This window comes from Centropristis striata, chromosome 5 (assembly GCF_030273125.1).
Source record: "Centropristis striata isolate RG_2023a ecotype Rhode Island chromosome 5, C.striata_1.0, whole genome shotgun sequence".
Classification (NCBI taxonomy): Eukaryota; Metazoa; Chordata; class Actinopteri; order Perciformes; family Serranidae; genus Centropristis; species Centropristis striata.
Genome location: NC_081521.1, coordinates 38,951,788 through 38,966,498, shown reverse-complemented (window position 1 = coordinate 38,966,498; position 14,711 = coordinate 38,951,788). Strand labels below are relative to the sequence as shown.

General features: G+C 34.8%; 1 protein-coding gene across 2 annotated transcripts in view; it reads right to left on the bottom strand.

The window, feature by feature from the left end:
- Positions 1 to 14,711, bottom strand: part of LOC131971353 (voltage-dependent L-type calcium channel subunit beta-4-like) — a 37,296-nt gene that overhangs the window by 7,847 nt on the left and 14,738 nt on the right. For both annotated transcript variants that reach the window (XM_059332769.1, XM_059332770.1), the window contains exons 3-12: positions 12,203 to 12,322; positions 10,370 to 10,492; positions 7,340 to 7,455; positions 7,181 to 7,260; positions 7,048 to 7,067; positions 6,080 to 6,157; positions 3,549 to 3,607; positions 3,346 to 3,446; positions 2,469 to 2,620; positions 2,287 to 2,382 (exon numbers count right to left, since the gene is read on the bottom strand). In XM_059332769.1, coding sequence (XP_059188752.1) covers positions 2,287 to 2,382; positions 2,469 to 2,620; positions 3,346 to 3,446; positions 3,549 to 3,607; positions 6,080 to 6,157; positions 7,048 to 7,067; positions 7,181 to 7,260; positions 7,340 to 7,455; positions 10,370 to 10,492; positions 12,203 to 12,322 — 945 coding nt within the window. The remainder of the gene's footprint in view (positions 1 to 2,286; positions 2,383 to 2,468; positions 2,621 to 3,345; positions 3,447 to 3,548; positions 3,608 to 6,079; positions 6,158 to 7,047; positions 7,068 to 7,180; positions 7,261 to 7,339; positions 7,456 to 10,369; positions 10,493 to 12,202; positions 12,323 to 14,711) is intronic.

Below are 14,711 nucleotides of genomic sequence, written 5' to 3'. Positions count from 1 at the left end.
TATATGTTATATAATTGCTGATATGTTATTATTTTCAATATTACTTTTTTTTTTTTTTCAAAATGACATCAAACATATCCTACAAGGGAGCAAAAAGAAAATGTATTATTAAATTATATATTATATTATATGTTGTTTATTTATATTTTTATATGTTATTATATATGTTATATAATTGCTGATATATGTTATTATTTTCAATATTACTATTTTTTTTTTTTTCAAAATGACATCAAACATATCCTATAAGGGAGCAAAAAGAAAATGCATTATTAAATTATATATTATATTATATGTTGTTTATTTTTGTATTTATTTTTTATGTTATTATATATGTTATATAATTGCTGATATATGTTATTATTTTCAATATTACTTTTTTTTTTTTCAAAATGACATCAAACATATCCTACAAGGGAGCAAAAAGAAAATGTATTATTCAATTATATATTATATAATATGTGTTGTTTATTTATTTTTTTTTATATTTTTATATGTTATTATATATGTTATATAATTGCTGATATATGTTATTATTTTCAATATTACAATTTTTTTTTCCCAAAATGACATCAAACATATCCTACAAGGGAGCAAAAAGAAAATGTATTATTAAATTAAATATTATATTATATGCTGTTTATTTATTTTTTTATATTTTTATGTTATTATATATGTTATATGATTGCTGATATATGTTATTATTTTCAACATTACTATTTTTTTTTTCAAAATGACAAACATATCCTACAAGGGAGCAAGAAGAAAATGCATTATTAAATTATATATTATATTATATGTTGTTTATTTTATTTTTTTATATTTTATATGTTATTATATGTTATATAATTGCTGATATATGTTATTATTATTATTATTTTTTTGTTATTATTATTATTATTTTTTTAAATGTATTTAATTAGTTATTTTATTTATTCTTGTTTATTTGTTTTCTCTCGTTAGCGCTTCTTGCTTTGTTTGCCTATTTATTTTCATTGTGTGATACATATAAATGAGCCATGTTATATATTTTTATACATATGTCGTAGCATTTGCCCCTCATCCACACGCACACACACACACACACACACCTGTGATGCCTCTGTGCAAATCGTTTATCATTCATGTATCATTCACCAATAAAAAAGAAAAAAAAAAAAAGAAAATGAGGAATGACTTAAGTTAACACCCAGCAACTGACAAAAGATGTGGTAGGTTGTTTTGTAGAAAAGGAGAAAAAAAGCCACCAGAATTTGAAAATACAGCCACATGTATTTGTCCTAAACCTACTCCTCCTTTTTTTGAGTTGCTTTGCAGTAGAGCCAGACCGATGCCGATACTGATTTTAGAGGGAAAGTTAACTGATAACCAATACAGCGGCTGATATAGTATGGTTGTTTTTTTTAGAATAGAATGAAAATAGACCTTTTATGTGGATTGTGCACTGACTTACTTTCTATATTTTTTCTTATGAAAACGTGCATTTCTTAGTGATTTTAAAGAAATTAAGGTAACACACATGGACAAGATTATTGATTCTAAATGTTGTTTTAGAATAATTTCCAATTAATTGCCCAGCTCTAGTAAAGATCATATTATTTTACACTGTCTGCCCAGCTATGTGGGTCATATCAGAAAAAAAGCAATATAATCAACAGATAATGTCATTGGACAGACTTTGACTTTCCCTTTCCCTTCAGTCCCAGTCACCTGGCCGTCCCTGTTTACCTGCCCGCCTGTTTCCACGTCCCCCTTATCAGCCCTGTATTATTTACCTGGCCCTTTTCCACTCATTCCCTGTCATAAAGTCAAGATATATTCAGGGTTCGTACACTTTTTGAGTGGTCAAATTCAAGTATTTTTCAAGGACTTTCAATGTTAATTTTCAAGCTTTTCCAGTATCTTACACCTGTTGTAAGTTGCATGTTTTAGATGAGTACTTACATACTAAAAAGGGGAGATTTCACTTAACCATACCAACAGCGATGGTATTACACTTTTAGGAGGAACGGTCTTCATTTCAGATAGGCTACTCATTATTTTTTACATGTGATTAACATGTGAACATGTGATTATAGTCTATAGATGGATATAGTCAGATTGCAAGAGAAAAACAGTAAGAATTTCAAGCATTTACAAGTACTTTATCCAAAATCCAAGCAGTTTTTAAACCTTGAAAATACGACATTTAAATTCAAGCACTTCAAGGATTTCAAGCATCCATACAAACCCTGTATATTATAAAAAAGCACACATTACAGCACTAGACAGAATCTGTGGACTCACAGGGGGGCACTGAGAGAGTTTGTCTGCAGCCATCATCTGCACGTTCAGGTGCTTGCTCTGAGACTTCCCCCTGGATTTGACCAGCCTCTGGAGCACCTGACAGGGAACACAGGTGAAGATAATGTTTAAGGTTGGAGGAAGTTGAAGCAGCCTGAACGTATGAGTGAAGTAACCTGCTGTACCTTTGGTGAGGAAACTTTCACGTAGACGATGATGGGAGCGAGGGAGGTTTTGGCGAGCTGTGCGGGATGGTTGATGGTGTCTGCGTCCAGAATCACCAGCTGCAGGGTTTTGGCGAGCTCAAATATCCGTTCAATCTCACTCTGAACCTCCGCTGCACAAACAAAACATTTGATTTTAGTTTAAAATCATTGTTCCTTTATGTGAAACGATTTCAGGAGTATTCGTGCTGGGGTAAGAAAAAAATGGTGTTTAGGTTTTTTTGTTGTGAAATGCTAAAAAATATGATGATTTTAAATATCACATAAAACTAAATTTAATACCCTTTTTCACAGTCTTAAAGTAAAAAAAAAACAAAGCGGACAATAAGGCCTACATCTATTTGTTAAATACATGAATTTAATGACATTTACATCATGTTTGTCAGTATATTCCAGCTGTATTTGATTCTTAACTTGACCTGGTCCCAATGAAAATGAATTTATTTCAGTATAATTTTGGTAGACAAGTTTCCTAGCTACAGTATCTAGCAGTAATAATAATAATAATAATAAATTATAATACAAAATAACGCTCCAAAAGGCCACTTAACCAGCCTCCTACATGCACAATCCACCAGCACAACCGTCTCACTTGTAGTTTATAGATATATAAAAGGTCACATAAAGGTATATAATGTCTCGAAACAGCTCGTTTATAAAATATATAACTAATGTTGATGTCTATGGCATGCAAGAAAGAATATTGAAGACCTTTTTGAGACTTTTTGAGTCAGTATAATTTTGGTAGACAAGTTTCCTAGCTACAGTATCTAGCAGTAATAATAATAATAATAATAAATTATAATACAAAATAACGCTCCAAAAGGCGTTGAGTCACCTAGGCTGGAGCGAGTGTTGGATCTCTCCATGATGGGTCTTTTGTTGAGGACAGATCTCTTGGCTAAAGAGAGGTCGGCAGTTACACGGGTGATTGAGATTCTGCCCCAAATATAGAGAGAAAAAATATGATTTAGATGCATTTTAAACACCAGAGTTTTCACAGCTGCAGATATTATTCTGTATTCTTTCTGTTTTACTGACCTTCCCTCAAATCTGTGTTTCAGGAAGTCAAAAAGAGCTTTCTGCATCATGTCCGTCACCTGGATGAGGAGATGAGGTAAGAAACAAGACATTTTAAACCAACACAACACAAACCTCCAAAAGAATCAACTCTCTTTTGATTTAATGTTAGGATACCAAAACAACCAGATACACTGTAAAAAGTGTTTGTAGAAATTACAGTAAAATGCTGTCAAATTGCATGAGAAATACGGCCTAAAATAAAAAATTGCATATCACCATAATAGACACTTGTAATTACTGTAAATCACAGAATAGAACAAAAAAAACACAGTTTTACTGTAAAAATATTTTAAAAAATCATGTAAAATGAATGGAGAAATACCATATTGTCTCAAGGACACAGTTACCTTTAAATAAAGGGACTACTCAGTCTAAATTACAGTTTTTGCTGATATTTACATTTAAATTTACAGTAGAAAACCCACTCACTGTAATTTTTACGGTGAAATTCTGGCAACCACAGCTGCCGGTATTTTACCGTAAATTTAACAGATTATTTTTTACAGTGTAGAAGAAGAGCTTCTTTCCACAAACACCACACATACATGATGTCCATTATCAATCCAAGCAGGCTGTATTACTGCACATACCAGGGCTGCAACTGGTGATTATTTTCATTATTGATTAATCGTTTGGTCTATAAAATGTCAGAAAATAGTGAAAATTATCGAGCCAGTTTCTCAATTAATGCCTTTAAATGTCTTTTTCTGTCAGTCCAAAGATTTAGTTTCAGTTTAATGTGATATAAAACACAGAAAAGCAGGAAATCTCCATATTTGAGAGGCTCAAATTGTAGTTTAGTATTTTTCTGTCGACTAATCATTGAAGCACATGTATACAGAGGTGGGAAGAGTATTGTATTGTGGCTTCATAAAAGCAAGAACTTGAGTGAGAATACTCTTAAGTATTGAAAAAAATGTGAGTAATGAGTATATTCACGAGTAAAGGAAAGAAAAGGTAAAGAAGTGAGCATACTCCTGTCTTTGTAAAATAAAATTCCATTTCAGAATTTTCTTATTAGTCAGAAATTATTAACTTATTAGTTACAGACAAGTTAATTATTTTCCAGGACATCATTTCTATGCCCAACCTCTTGAGTGTGCCAGATAAATTTCAGGCTATATCAGTATTTATAAAAAATTCAAATAATATAAATTTTATTGAAAAAGTAATATATTAACAATAAATGTACTGTAACAAATGTATGCAAGGTTCGTGCACTTTTTCAGTGGTCAAATTCAAGCACTTTTCAAGGACTTTCAAGGTCCATTTTAAAATTTTTCCAGTACCTTACAACGGTTGTAATTTGCATGTTTTAGATGAGTACTTACATGCTAAAAGGGGTAATTTCACCATACAGACAGCGATGGTTTTACACTTTTAACAACCAAAAGTACAGTTTGCTAATCTCAATGTTCAATTTAGTATTTTTTTCATTGAGCATGCCATTATCTATAGTCAGATTGCACGAGAAATACAGTAAGAGTTTCAAGCATTTTCAAGCATTTTATCCAAAATCCAAACACTTTTCAAACCTTGAAAATACAACATTAAAATTTAAGCATTTTCAAGGATTTCAAGTATAAACCCTGTGTATGAAAATGTAAGGTTGTAGAAGTGGACATGTTTCCACCAAAAATATTTGAGTGTGTGCTGTATTTGAACTATTACAACATGGTACTTCTAAAATAAAGAGTAGGGGAAATGTGTTCAGCAGGATTCAGAAGTAAAGTAACTCTAATGTTCTTTTAGATTCCCAGCAAAATCTGAGCAAACTTTGACATTAAAATTTAAGTTTCAATTCTGATTCAAACACACTGCAAAAAAGCCAACTAGTATTTTTCATCCTAAAGCAGTGATTTAAGTTGGTAAAACTTGGAAATATAAATGATTGACATTTAGGGCAATAAAGTAAGTTAGCACAACAAATGAAGCCAGTTGTCTGCTCAAAAACAAGTTGGTGAGTTGTTGTTACTTATATCTTTAAGTTGGGGTTCACAACAAGGGACAATAGTTCTGATAACTCTTATTTCTTTGTTGTGAAATGCTGGAAAGCGGTGAAATTCGGTCATTAGTGAAAGCTACAAGAGTAGCCATTAGCGTATCAATGCTAACTCAAAATTGTGGTCGCAACATTAGCTGACATTTCATAGCAGCGTTACAATCGTGCCAATTCAGCACATTGCAGAAGTTAGCAGAAGTAAGGATTAAAAGTTATTACAATGTAAAATCATAAGTTAGTACAACAGTTGAGCTGACAAAAATCTGAATTCAGAGTTGAGCAAACTCAAAAACAAAACTTAAAATATTTAGTTTAATTGTCCAACTTAAAAATGTATTGAAGTTTGTTGCCTTGAAATTTTGAGTTCACCCAACTTTTCTTTTTTTTTTGCAGTGCACAGAGTGCAGCAATGCAGGAACATGTTTTAACAGAGAAGAGAGTGAGAGTCACTCTGTGTCTGATGGAGGTGAAACGGGGAGAAGCTGACCTCGTAGCCCTTCAACGATGGTCCCACGAGGACCACCGGCCTCATAGAGGGCACCACGTCGTAGGGAGGGACATGTTCCTGCCAGAAATAGGGGACAGCGAGGGGAGAGGAAGAACACAAAGAACGGGGTAAGAAAAAATGGTGTTTAGGTTTTTTTGTTGTGAAATGCTAAAAAATATGATGATTTTAAATATCACATAAAACTAAATTTAATACCCTTTTTCACAGTCTTAACCCATTGACGCCTAAAACGCCTGTAAAACCTCTGGGTGATTTTAAAATAAGCCCCTAATACCTGAAGTTTTTCTGGAAATTCAACAAAAGTGTCTTAATAATTTAAATAATAGATTTTTCAGCCTCTGTAGCAGATAGAAATGAAATTCAAAAAGTATTTGAGAGCTTATACAAATACTACAAAACGACTTATCCGCTTTCCAGGCTTCAATGGGTTAAAGTAAAAAAAAAAAAAAAAGCGGACAATAAGGCCTACATCTATTTATTAAGTACATGAATTTAATGACATTTACATCATGTTTGTCAGTATATTCCAGCTGTATTTTATTCTTAACTTGACCTGGTCCCAATGAAAATGAATTTATTTCAGTATAATTTTGGTAGACGAGTTTCCTAGCTACAGTATCTAGCAGTAATAATAAATTATAATACAAAATAACGCTCCAAAAGGCCACTTAACCAGCCTCCTACATGCACAATCCACCAGCACAACTGTCTCACTTGTAGTTTATAGATATATAAAAGGTCACATAAAGGTATATAATGTCTCGCAACAGCTCGTTTATAAAATATATAACTAATGTTGATGTCTATGGCATGCAAGAAAGAATATTGAAGACCTTTTTGAGACTTTTCAAAACCTACAGATACCCTGATAATGTCCTGTAAAATTAAAAATCAAGAACTATGTATTATGACTGGATGCTGTGTTGTCCTCAAGTATGAAAACCTACCTGTTTTTGCTTCTGTTTGGCTTGTAAAAACAAGAAAATAACAATCAATGAAAGAAAAAGTAAGAAGAAGACAGAAGAGGGAAAAGTTGTTCTTTGTTTCAGCATCAATAAGAGAAAGATTTGTAGTACTTACATTCACCTGCAGATGGCGGTGTGGTCCTCCAACTCCCAGTCACCATGTCCCCTAAACTGGAGGAGTTGCCCCCTGTTTTCCTGCAACAGCAACACGCTAAATGATCAAACTTATATTGTGAGAATGAGTCTTCGGAGATGTTTGATACCGTTAACTGACCTTTGTTTCTGCTCCTGCTTGAGTCTCATCGCCTCCAGTCGTAGAGGGCTGGGAATGAAGGTGATGTCGGCCCCCTCTTTCACTAGCCGGCCGATCCACCAGTCATTATTATATTTCTGTTAAGTTCAGAGTGACAACAGCACAGCGTCACATCTTGTTTTTTGTTTTTTTAAACTTTATTTTTTCCAGTCAATAAAAACACATACAGAAACATACAAAAACAAAAGGGGGGTAAACCAGGTGGCAATCTCCGTGCCTGAGCATGGAGCCCACCAGGAAGTGCATAAAGCCTGCAATTCACCGAAAATTCCAGTAGGGGGTGCTAAGTTTGGCTGCAAAAGAAATCTGCCCATTCATTTCAGTGCTAAATTTGAAAACTTCTCACTTGATTTATTACCTCAGAAAAAATTTTCAGGGACAACATTATGGTCTCAATCGCTAGTAAAAAATCTTCTTCAAGACAATTTGATGTCAATAGTTCTAATAATGGCCCCATTTAGAAGAAAATAGAAGATAAAGAATCGTATGATTTGGGGCGTGGCTACCTTTGATTGACAGGTCACTGACAAGGCGAGCCGTCACCAGGAGAGAAGCAGAGCAATGCGTATCCACGGCAACGTGTCAATAAAGTTATATATAACGTTATATAGATAGAAAAGAGGACGTTTAGCGGTTTGGTCTCATAACTTTGACCCTTTCACACTGTATTTTCACTTAATGACAGTTTAATTGAACGTTTTGTTCAGTAAAAATGTCTTGTTCAGTGTTTGGTTGGACTAACAGACACTCCAAGGAGTTGCTGCTCAGTTTTCTGAGGTAAGAAAAATACATTTTGTTTTGGTTTTTTGCTAGCTAAAACTAACATCCCAGTTAATGCTCCAGTTAATGCTAACATGAATTAGCAGCGGCTTCTCTCAGTCGGGTTGCCGGTGTAGAGAGGCTGTAGTCAGTGATCAGATCCCTCGCGCTCCGCCACAGTCCAAATATGGTCTGCTCCGCGTATCGGAAACAAGATGGCGACGCAAGATGGCGATGAGTGTAACGCTGAACTCGAGGCTTCCAACGGGCCACAAACCAATGGGTGACGTCACGGTGACTACGTCCATTATTTATATACAGTCTATGGGGTAAACACTACTTTGTCACATAGAGATGCCATTTTGTCCATCTTACAACATATAGCTCCGTTTTAATTCTTAGACTGTGGGTCATTTGTTCCATTGATCGAATTTCTTCTACAATGTCCAGCCAGTGGTTCAGTCCAGGAGGGTCAGTCCTCAGCCAGCTTCTTGTAATGGCTTTCTTAGCTGCAAGTGATAGGATCTTAAACAGGTATATGTCTTCTTTACCTATTACATTATCTGCTATCAGTCCTAGATATATACACCGTGGATCATTAGGGATATTATACCCAAAAATGTCACCCATAGCTTTTAAAACCCCTTCCCAAAACAATTGTATTTACTCACATGACCAAAATATATGAGAATGGTTGGCGTTCAGTTGCCCACAATTTCTCCAACAATATTGTTGTTGGCCTAACTGTTTATTTTTGAAAAACCGTGTTAAATTTTTCCAACCAAACTCCCTCCATTTTTTAGAACTTGTTGAAGTATGTTGAGTCTGAAATATCTTCTGCCAATCGCTCCCAGACAACTCAATATCAAATTCTTTTTCCCATTTCACTTTTATATACTCTGTATTTCTCCCCTGTTGTTTCAATAGGCCCTTGTACAGTTTAGAGACAATTCTTGAAGGAGTTTGCTTGAACGCAGTCACATCTTGTTTTAATGTAATGGAAGGGTTTTTCATCAAGGGGTAGTTCTGATTTTGGGGGTGTAGAAGGTATTTATTCATAGTCAACAATCGAAATGCACTAGGATTCGTTTGGAAACGGTTGTTTTGGTCCACTAAAGAGTATGATTGGAGGGTTCAATAGCGACCAAACGAACCGTAACAAGAATTTAACTGCATCAGCGTTCGACTGAAACAGACTCAACAACAGACTTTTACAACTCTGGGTTGTAAAAGCGCCATTAGACACCAAAAACTTTTACAAAAACAGTATTTTTTCCTGCACAGAACACAGGAGATGCAGGTCTACAGTGGCTTCAATCTATTAGATTGTTTGTGTTCTTGTGTGACTTTGGTGTTTTGGTAACACTTTACAATAACCATCTAAGTGATGTTCATAGATGGTTTATAAACCAATTATTAACCATTTACAAATTGCTATACATATTTAATCTTTAAATGTTTTCAAACAATTTCTTAAAGGTATATGAATCATTTTGAACTAATTTACATACTTAACATTGGTGTTAAAAATGTTATGAGTGCAAAACTATTAATAAACTAAAAATTATTATGCAATTGTTTTTTAATGGTAAAGTAACTATCAGCTTACATTAATATACCTTCTATTTGGCATTTATAAATTATAATTCAACATTAATACATTTTCTATTTACCATTCTAAATGGCCTATATACGGTTTATAAATGATGATTAAACTTTAATAAACTATCTGTTTACCATTTATAAATTGTCTATTTACCATCTTTAAATGATGGTTATTGTAAAGTGTTACCGGTGTTTTTAAAGGGCTAGTTTGAAATCACCAAAGTCACACAATAATACACATAAACTAAACAACCAAGGTAGTGGTAGACCAGCAAGTCCTATGTTTAACAAGGAAAAATTACTGGTTTTGGCAAATTAGTCTGGTGGCTTTGAAGAGAGCAGAGATGGTAACAGCGTCAGTTAGCCCCACTTTAACTTAGTTGACCAACTGAGGCAGCAGAAGACCAGCAACTCTAGTGTTCTGCAAGGTACAATTGTTGTTTGTCTTATTTTCGTTGGTTAAAATACATTTCTCTGCTGCAACCATCCACAGCAGTACATTGCTTAGATTCCTTGCCTGTCTTCCTGCCTGCGTGCTGACTGCCATGACTATGAACTGATTACTTCATACAGCCCCACTTCCAAAAAAAATCCAAACTATCCCTTTAACAATAGCTAGTCACTCACTTCTTTGATGTGCAGGAAGTCTTTGGCATCGAAATTGACTGCAGCTCCTTGGACAGGACAGTCCTCATCCAGAGCCCCGCAGTAACTCACATTCGTCTTTACTGCAAACGCTACAGGTTTGGACTGTACGAACAATAAGAAAAACAGTCATCGGTAGTACAAACTGCAGTACACTTGTGAAAGACTGGTCTGGAAATGAGTCAGGAATCTGGTGATTTTCAGACTAAAATGCATTTCAGAAAAGAGGGCAGCTAATCAACTTGTCCTGACAACACATTGGTTCAATTTGACAGCAGCCCATCAGGTAGCACAACAGATGACACATCAGATGATCACATTGCGAGATGAAAACAACAACAAAGAACAACAAAGGGTCAACAGTGGTCAACAAAGAACGGACACCAAAGCCAAACATGAAGCTCAAAACTGAAATGTTCAACCAACTTTGTTCGACATTTGAGGCTACACAAAAAGAGATTAGCGTTAACGTTCTTGCTAAGCTAACATTAGCAAAGAGCTGCTGTCAAGTCAATAAAAAAATCAGCATTAATGATAGTTATTTGTCGTTGATGTCCTAATTCCATGATGACTTGTTTCGGACATGGAATACAAAGTTAAGGTCTTGGACTTGGCTAAGGACTTGTTGATCTATCCAATCCAATCCAATCCCCTTTATTTATATAGCACAATTTTAGCAAACACAAGGTTTCCAAAGTGCTGCACAAACAATAAATACATAACACAATACAAAGAGATGTAGTAAACAATAGAACAGTAAGATGCAATAAGATAAAATAAATTAAAAATGGGATAAAAATAAATTAAATAAAATGTAAAATGTACTGCCCGCACAAAATAAAATATGCATGAATACAATAAAAACAAAAAATCATAAAATCAACATAAAATCAACACTCTACGTGGGGTAAAAGCCAACGAGAAGAGGTGGGTTTTAAGAAGAGATTTAAAATGAGACAGTGAGGAGGCCTGTCTGATGTCTGATGTGTTGATCTAGACTTGAGGCTTTACTCTGGCAAAACCACCACTGGTTTGCACTAAAACTAGCATTCTGGCTGTAGATGTACTGTGGATTAGGACTCATTTGTTTGACAAAATGATGCCTTTGGTTCATAGTTCTTTACAGATAGTAAGTGAAGAGTAGGTAGGTTAGAGTAGAGGACGGTTTGGTGACAAATCATCTTTTGTTGGTTTTAAAGTATAAACATCTTAAATGAAGTTCTCTATGTGTCAGGATTTCCTTAGGGTACTTTAATTGTTTAAGTGACACCCTGCCCTCCCAGAATGTTGTAGTGTAAATCACTGTATGACAGGGGTGTCATACTCAAATACATAATGGGCCAAAATTTAAAACTTGAATAAAATCGCGGGCCAACATTGAACAAATAAACCTTTTAATATATACCAAACATGTTTTGCTTTAACATTGAATATGGAACCAGCAACGCTTATAAACATACAATATATAACTAAATAGTGCAGACATGCAAAATCAAATTTCAAATAAAAAACACATCAATGTCATTAATTTATTAAATAAAAATTAAGTAAAAATCGTATGCCTCTTTTCTATTTGCATCCTTCTGATTTAAATATCAAAATAAAGTTTTTCAACAGGTTAATACATTTAAAAATAAAATAACAATAATAAATCTAGTATTAGCGGTAAATGCGCCGTATAATACCGGCGGGTCAGCTTTTATAGTACAATAATAATATAATAATTTGGTATTGCCTCGTGGGCCAAATAAAATTACACTGCGGGCCAAATTTGGCCCGCGGGCCAGAGTTTGACACCCCTGCTGGATGACATACCTTAGCTCTGTCGAGCTGCAGCTGTGCCTGGCGCTCGGCTTCACGCCGATACGCCTCGCGGTCCTCCTCTGCTGACAGGTCTGAATCCGACGGTCTACTGGTGTACGAATCAGCCGACCCCTGTGAGGAGAGAGTCAGAGGGCCACTTATTATTATTATTATTATTATTATTATTACTTACATGCACTAACACGCACAAGCAAGGCCAGACCAGCCACCACACAGGTTTTGCTTTTTAAGAGTAAAATTTAACAACTTTTTAAGGTACCAAAACCAAAAATTTCCAAATTCATGAATTCATGATTGATCATTAGATCAATCATGAATCAAAATTGCCTATTCCCTCTGATCACAATTACCCTGTCCAATCTATCTTTTGTATTGTATTGTTATTAATTCTGTGTATTTTATTGTATTTTATTGCTGAATCTTTTCTATCTTTTTTGTACGGTGTCCTTGAGTGCCAAGAAAGGCGCCTCCAAATAAAATGTATTATTATTATTATTATAAACATTCTCCAAACTTTCAGGACTATATAGGATCCCTTCACCAACACAAAGAACATGGAAGCTTGGCTTGCAACACACACACACGCATGCACGCACGCATGCACGCACGCACGCACGCACAAAGCACGACTTAATGTTCTGAATGTCGTGTATGGCACCTTGAAGACTAAGATTACAGATAAGTGGTGTAAGTTTTTAAATTCCCTCCGAGCCCGCACATCCATAGTAAAACTGGATGTACTTCCTCGTATAAAATGTGACTCCTCTATGGTTCCCCTTGCCCCCCCTTGGTTATTGGGGAAAATTGCATTCACTCATATCTAAATTTGTATGGAATGGGAAGAGGCCGCGCTTGAAGCTAAAAACCCTTCAACGAGATAGGACACAGGGAGGATTGGCTCTACCTCACTTTAAGATGTTTTTTGTTCCTTTGTTCTTCGCCCCTGATCTGTATGGTTGTAAAGAGTATGTTAGTTTAAAATATACAATTAGAAATGTTTAAAGGGTTAAAAATGTTTCTATACCTTTAAATTTTACATTGTGATGTCACTATATAGTGGTAACTATGGTAACGTTTTTAGTCAGAACATGGTGGAAGCAACACAGTCTTTTGACCGTGCGTCAGATTTGTAATTTACTTTGTTGTTTTTAAGTAAACATTTTAAAAGACAAAGAAGTTGTGATGTCTCGTCGCTCGCGTGGAAAAAGAGTGTTTTTATCGACTGACTATAGAAGTGGCGCAGTTAAGAAGGAAGACCAAACGGAGTGCCGCTACAATAGTTTAATACAAATGCTTCTGTGTCCTGGAGATCAATCGAAGACAACCTTTCACAACCTCATAGACTACGGTCATAAATGACATAAGCATTCCTCCGTATTCAATAACTTTTCTCTTCTTATTGGCAATGTGGCACTTTCTCTTGCACAAAGGATGGATAGGGGGGTTTACATTCTCCAAGACTTGTATGACGATGATGGCTTACGAGCTTTCAACGATCTGCAAGCCAAATATGATTTGCCTGGCACATTCTTTTTCTTTTACTTACAATTCAGATCTGCCATGAAGGCATACGGTGTCCCATGGGGAGTACCACTCGTAACTCATCCACTGCATAAATGATTTGCTGCACAAAGACAAACTAAACTTTATAAATGTATCCCTGCACATCATGCATCTTTAACAGTGGAACATGTCTGGTGTAGGAATGTTTCCTCTACAAAAGAAGAAGAAATCTGCTGGGACACAGTATGGGAGAATCTACAGTATCCCTCCAAAAACCCTGATCACAAATTAATACATTTGAAATTTCTACACAGGATGTATCATACTCCAAGAAAACGTTATGCTATGAAAATCATCCCATCTCTGTATCAGGGTCTTTTTTACATACACTACCGGTCAAAAGTTTTAGCACACCCCAATTTTTCCAGTTTTTTATTGAAATTCAAGCAGTTCAAGTCAAATGAACAGCTTGAAAGGATACGAAGGTAAGTGGTGAACTGCCAGAGGTAAATAAAAAAAGGTAAGCTTAACCAAAACTGAAAAATAATGTACATTTTAGAATTATACAAGTAGGCCTTTTTCAGGGAACAAGAAGTGGGTTAACAACTTAACTCTATGGAGTCTTGGGCTATTTTGTCCATTTTTGAATTCTTTTCATGTCTTTGTAAGTCATTTTGTGTCTTTTGGTGTCTTTTTCTGTCATTTTGTGTCTTTTTTTGGTCATTTTGTGTCTTTTGGTGTCTTTTTGTAGTCATTTTGTGTCTTTTTTTGGTCATTTTGTGTCTTTTTTTAGTCCTTTAGTCCAACATAAAATGTGATTTTGAATCTTTTTTTTTACTTTCAAAACACTATCATGCTCAATAAAGAATTTTAAATGTTGCAAATGTGCATTAATTTCAGAATACACTGAGACATTAAACTGCATCATTTTCAATTAAATTCTGGAAAAGTTGGTGTGTTCTAAAACTTTTGACCAGTAGCGTATGTATTGGGAATG